The sequence below is a fragment of the Eremomyces bilateralis genome, assembly GCF_010015585.1.
Source record: "Eremomyces bilateralis CBS 781.70 unplaced genomic scaffold P152scaffold_63, whole genome shotgun sequence".
NCBI lineage: Eukaryota > Fungi > Ascomycota > Dothideomycetes > Eremomycetales > Eremomycetaceae > Eremomyces > Eremomyces bilateralis.
In genome coordinates, this window is record NW_022985129.1 from 1 (window position 1) to 5,676 (window position 5,676).

General features: G+C 46.1%; 2 protein-coding genes across 2 annotated transcripts; both read left to right on the top strand.

Moving 5' to 3' along the window:
* P152DRAFT_305144 (uncharacterized protein) lies at nt 1-349 on the top strand. Its single transcript, XM_033675114.1, has one exon. It carries the CDS (start codon nt 55-57, stop codon nt 307-309), a length of 255 nt encoding a protein of 84 aa, XP_033529486.1. The 5' UTR covers nt 1-54; the 3' UTR covers nt 310-349.
* A 1,327-nt stretch (nt 350-1,676) lies between these two features.
* Nucleotides 1,677-4,260, top strand: P152DRAFT_453354 (pectin lyase-like protein; the record flags this gene model as incomplete). The annotated part of the gene is made up of 5 exons (XM_033678357.1): nt 1,677-2,370; nt 2,423-2,646; nt 2,733-3,213; nt 3,274-3,896; nt 3,967-4,260. 5 exons carry the CDS (start codon nt 1,677-1,679, stop codon nt 4,258-4,260), a joined length of 2,316 nt encoding a protein of 771 aa, XP_033529487.1.
* Between the last annotated feature and the right edge of the window lie 1,416 nt (nt 4,261-5,676).

The window sequence follows — 5,676 nt, forward strand, 5'->3', positions numbered from 1 at the left end:
AATATAAACAGTTTTTCGAGTTTTTTGGCCGAGACAGGACAAGGAAACGACCCGATGGAACTGGTTGAAGCACGGAATATGGCTCTTGCTACAAGAGGACCGTTTACTTCCTACACACCTACAATGGTATGGAATCACCAGTTTGGGGATATTGAAGCCTTCTATACCGAACGTTTCGCACAAGTTGATGCTCGAAATCAGCTTTTCAGCTCTCCGGATATAGGCAGAGAGCGTCCTAGACGTGCTGCAGCAGAGATGGCTTCAAATGCTTGGAAAGGGCTTAGCCCGCGCAAGAGACAGCGACGTTAGTAGCTTTGATACATCAATAGGACGAGGCTTTTGAGATGCGCTTCAAACTTCCTCAGTAGAAAAGAGGTGACAATAGTGACATGTGGAGTATACCAGCGCTGGTAGGATTAGGAGGAGCTAGTCCTAATTAAGAATTTAATTTCCACCATTGCTAGCGTGGTGGGAAAATAGCATTTGGTGGGAAAATAACAAAACCTGGTGGGAAAATATCACCAGCCTTATAGAAATCAGATTGAAGCTAGTCCTAATGAAGTAGTTTACCGATTCACCGATTTCGCCGATATTGACAAAATTTAACGGATAAAATATCGGTAGAATAGAAAGCTGCCGATATGAATCGGCGAATCGTATCCGCAAACCTGAAAGGTTGACGATATCGTATCCGTGCCGATATCGTATCCGCAAAATCGGGAAATCCGCCAATCGGGAACAGCCCTAAAGCAGGTCTTCCAATTAAGGGTAGGCTGTTAGGTAAACATGAAAATATTTTAGCAGGTTCCTGAAAATGGGGCCCATTTTCCCCGTCTAAATTCCCCAGATCATGAGTTTGGCGCCGTCATTGAACCGCCACTGGGCTAAATGCCGTCGCTTGGTACTTGCGAATTGATGTCAACGCATGGGGTGTTTGGACACAGTAATAAAGTGTAAGTACCTTACATTTTGTCCGGCACACAGGGATATTCGGAACATCCGAGGGAGGGCTAGACTCTTCATACATTACTTTGGCGTTATTAGAATCAATGGAACTGTTCGCATGACTGAGGCTATGTTTCAAAGGAATGGTAGTGCTATATCACCTGTATTATTGCATTTTGCCCTACTTTATCGGGTCGGATGTTCCGAGATCGAGGCAATCTATAAGCTGACAGAGTACCATTGGGACGAATAGCTGCATCATCATAATATGAGAAACTATGGTTGTTAGATAAGTCCGGAGATCGATAGAATTTTCCGTTCTATAGTAAAGTTCATATTTTTTTCAACCGATATGGATTGGCAGCATCGCGTCCACATCCCCCTTGGCTTTCCAATATCTGGAGAAATGCCATATGGACAAAGCATCAAGTCGATCTCCAAGATCAGTTACAAGAATAAGGTTCCTTCCCGGGTTTTCTTCTCACCTGGTTGATTAATATGGCAAGCTAAATGAAAACAATAAATAAAGCCTGTAGCATTTCAATTGAAGGGGATAGGGTGAGGTTAAATCTAATCACTCTATACCAGACACTACTACCGACAAACAAGTGAAGGTTGACTATTTGGTATTTAAGCTGTGAGATGCGCTTGCAAGATTTCTGCAGAAGTCGAGGGATCTACTTCCATTATTATTATTTTCCTGGCACTTGAGAGCCCGCAGCTTATTCAAAATGAAGCTATCCTTTCTCCTTTTAAGCCAGATCGGCTACTCTGCGGCACTCTCATACGCCAGTGTTTTTCCATCAGAAGGCATCAATCGATCTACAGAAAATACAGCAGCTTCCACGTTTTGGTTCGAGAGCATAAAACGAAGCGGGACTACGGTCTATCGAAACGTCAAGGACTTAGGCGCCAAAGGTGATGGTGTCACAGACGATACAGCAGCTATCCAGAATGTTATTCGCATGAGTCCAGCCGCTGGGAGCGTCATATACTTCCCAACAGGCACATACTTAGTCAGTAGTGGTCTGAAAGCCAACTCCTATTCCGTATTCTTTGGAGACCCTACAAATCGACCCGTCATCAAGGCCAGCGCTAGTTTTAGTGGCTCCGTACTCCTTACAGGTTCTGTTAGAACAAGCAGCGGTCTTGCCGATTTTTTTCGAACAGTTAAGAATCTAGTATTTGATACGACTGCTGTGTCGCCCACCAAGAGACTTTCACTCATCGTCTGGTCTCTAAGTCAGGGTTCGCAGATTCAGAATGTCCTATTCAACATGCCTGTTGGCTCCGGAGGTCATATCGGAATTCAGTCGATTGGGACAAACTCCCCAACTTTCCTGAACGACCTGCAGTTCAATGGTGGTGCCATCGGCCTGTCTCTCTCCGATACTCAATATCAACTGAAGTCTATGTATTTCAATGGTTTGTGATTCTTAAACTTCTATATGTCTCAATGAAAGCTTATGCAAGACAGGTACGACTACAGCCATCAAAGTAGAACAAATGCTTTTGTGCACTGGGCAGGGTCTCCGCTTCGAGCGAGTGACGACTGGCGTTGATTCTACCGCTACCGGAACTGCTCATTTCAATTTGATTGACTCGAGCGCAACAAATACAGAGACTGTCTTCGCTGGTGCGGCCGCTGCCGTGAACACTGTAGTGCTTCAGAATGTTCAGGTTGATTCGACAGTGCAAGCAGTAAGTTTATTCTCTGAATCAAAAAACAACATCGAGCACATCGATTTGTTCACAGACATGTTCTAATGGGCTGAAACATATTACAGACAGTCAAAATTGGTGGAACCGTCTCTTTAACTGGGTCTGTGCCAGCTGATCAGACTTGGCTCAAGGGCAACAAATACGCCATGGGTGCAACAAGTCCTGAGGTTGTTAGCGGCGAGCGTATTCCAACTACTCGTTTGGCATCTCTCGTCAACAGTTCGGGCGCCTTTGTCACGGTAGTTCCACCGACATACCAAGATTTCACCACTGCTCAGGTCGTAAACGTCAAGGAACATTCCGTAGCTGGTGACGGCACCAGGGATGATACTGCTGCCATTCAAGCGGTGATCACCTCAGCGGCAGCAAATAATCAACTTGTATTCTTCCCGTATGGTACTTATCTTATCACAGATACTATCAAGGTTCCCAAAGGCAGTCGACTAGTCGGCGAAGCCTGGTCTCAATTGATGGCCTCAGGTTCTAAGTTCGCAGATGTTAAAAATCCAAGACCTATGATCCAAATTGGAGTCCCCGGAGATGTAGGTATGTAATTTCAACCGGAAATAGCCATCTATTCTTGTCTGACTTGATTTATTCTTATAGGCGTGGCGCAGATGAGCGATTTCATCCTCGGAATCAAGTCTGCCTCCCCTGGCTTGGTCCTCCTTGAAATCAATATGGCCGGTACCGAGCCCGGTGATGTTGGATTTTTCAACGTCCACTTCCCTCTCAATATGGGGGGAACCATTACTAAACCTCGTACCTGCTCGTCGGCTGCGAACTGTCCTTCAAACCACATCTCGGTTCATATGACACCATCTTCATCAGTATACTGGGAGAATACTTGGGTATCCGATGCTGGTGGCACTCAATATAGTACCAGTAATGGAGGAGGCTTCTTTGTTGAGTCACAGGGTGGAACCTGGATTAATGGAGTTGGCTCTGGTCAGTCTCCACCCCCTGAAGAGAGGAGATACCCCGTTCGCGAATCCTCATATTGGCGTGTTCAGGCAATGATTCAAGCTGCTAACAACAACGTAGAGCATAGCGCCATGTATCAAGTCAATATTCACAACGCTAAGGGCGTCTTCCTCGGTGTACATCAGTCTGAGTCGGCATACTGGCAAGTACAGACTCAAGCCTCCGTGTTAAACCCTGGTTCTTGGTCAAGCGCATTATTTGCGGGCGAGCCGAACTTCGGCTGGTGTGGAACAAGCGATAGTGCGGTATGTGGCTTTCTTAATGACTTCGTGGGTGTGAAGATTCAAGGAGCTAATTGCATTCCTCTTTTTTTAGTGCCGTGTTGGTCTCTATCAATACGTAACCGGCTCTAGCGATATTCATCTCTATAGTGGTGGCTTCTGGAACTTCCCATGCGCCTCAGATGCTTGCCAGACATACGCCACTGTCCTCGGGAACAATACTAAGCTATTCGTTTGGGGCCAAGGTGTTATCAACTCGAAGAACATGGTTGGGGAGCTGAGCGGCTCAACGGTGTCTCCTATTGTTACGCGTCAAGCTAATATCGGTTCTAACTTCAACGGACTTGTTCCTAGTATTGTAGCTGCGTACTTGAGACAGAGTTCCTAATTCAATTGCCGCAGGGTCAAGTCTCTGTTATGTATAAGACGTTAATGCAACGTGATTCGTTCTAAATTGCACCTTTGCTCCGACACGTGATCCGCTAAAGACAACTATGACGCCTAAGCCCCGTCTCCTCTAACCTTGACCCATTTCTCCAAGCGTGCTCTCCCAGTCATTAGTGCCCACGCCCACACATGATCGACGACGAGGATATCCGCGAAGCTGAAGACTTGGCTCCCACCAAACACTAGACTGTGATATATCCATACGTCGTCAGCGTTGAGATCTACAACTTGACATGCGATTGCCCACGGAAGCACGTAGATAAGGTTTGAAGCCAATGACTGGTACAAGTACCACTTTGGGCGCGTTGCCAGTAAGATGATTGCTAGCTGTGTGCTAAGAGCGTAAAATATGTAATACCAGTCTTAATTAGTAACGAAAGATACAAGGATAAGAGATTATATTTATAATATACCGATTGATAGTCTGCTATAACTATGTGGGCGGTGATTGTAGCGACTCTATCAGAGTTGCTGTAAGCCAGCGTCACGCAGGGGCTAGAGGAGGTTGAAGCACTAATCATTTCACACATTTGACCAGAACTATTTTCTAAAGTCTACGGCGAGCTTTGTACCGCACTAATACTTCGCAGGCGTGGCGAAGCTGTGGCGCGGTCATATGATCTGATCAAGTTATATGATCCCCCTTACGTGACTACAGTTCGGCTGACCTCGAAAAAGGTTCGGCTGACCTCACGTGACCCATTTCATCACCTAGAAAGTTCATCTAACCAAACAAGGGATGCGAACCCGCAAGCGGGTTCGCTGAAAGAGAGCCTGGAGGAACGAAGCTAGAGTTTACAATTTTCGAACGTCCTTTTAAAAAAGGGGTCGAATTATAATCACATAAGCATCACAAAAGGGTTGTTATTCTATTGGTGTTCTGGGGAAACAGAGAACTAAATTTGATACGTATGTCAGAGCTCTAACTAGGTCGATCAATTTAGTACCCATAGGACTGTCACCACTCGAATGCTAATAAAAGAGAAAAGGGATTCGTGCACTATGTTCATTACCAAATCCTCCTAATTCTTGTCTTATGATCGCTTCTGTGTTGCGTACGCTCGATGTTTTTGGTCTAGTCAGCTACCTCAATTTTTTAGGAGGATAACGGTTACGATGTGGCCGAGATCCGCTGTTCAAGTTCGATGGTAGAACCGATATATTCGAGGAGCCTTCGGGGTGTGCCGTAGTAGAGGGAGAAGTAGGAGTAGATTGCGAGTCTGCGGTGCCGTCTGGGTGCGGTGGATAGAGGTCATGTAGGCTCGAGTCCGATGGCGTTGGTATTTCATCGACCGGCCCCGTAAGGCGCGATCTTTTCGAAGGGGTCGATGGAGTGGGCCGGCCCTCCCAACGACTT

Bases quoted from the DNA above. Each gene is read 5' to 3' on its own strand.
- P152DRAFT_305144 (XM_033675114.1), top strand. From the start codon at position 55: ATGGAACTGGTTGAAGCACGGAATATGGCTCTTGCTACAAGAGGACCG.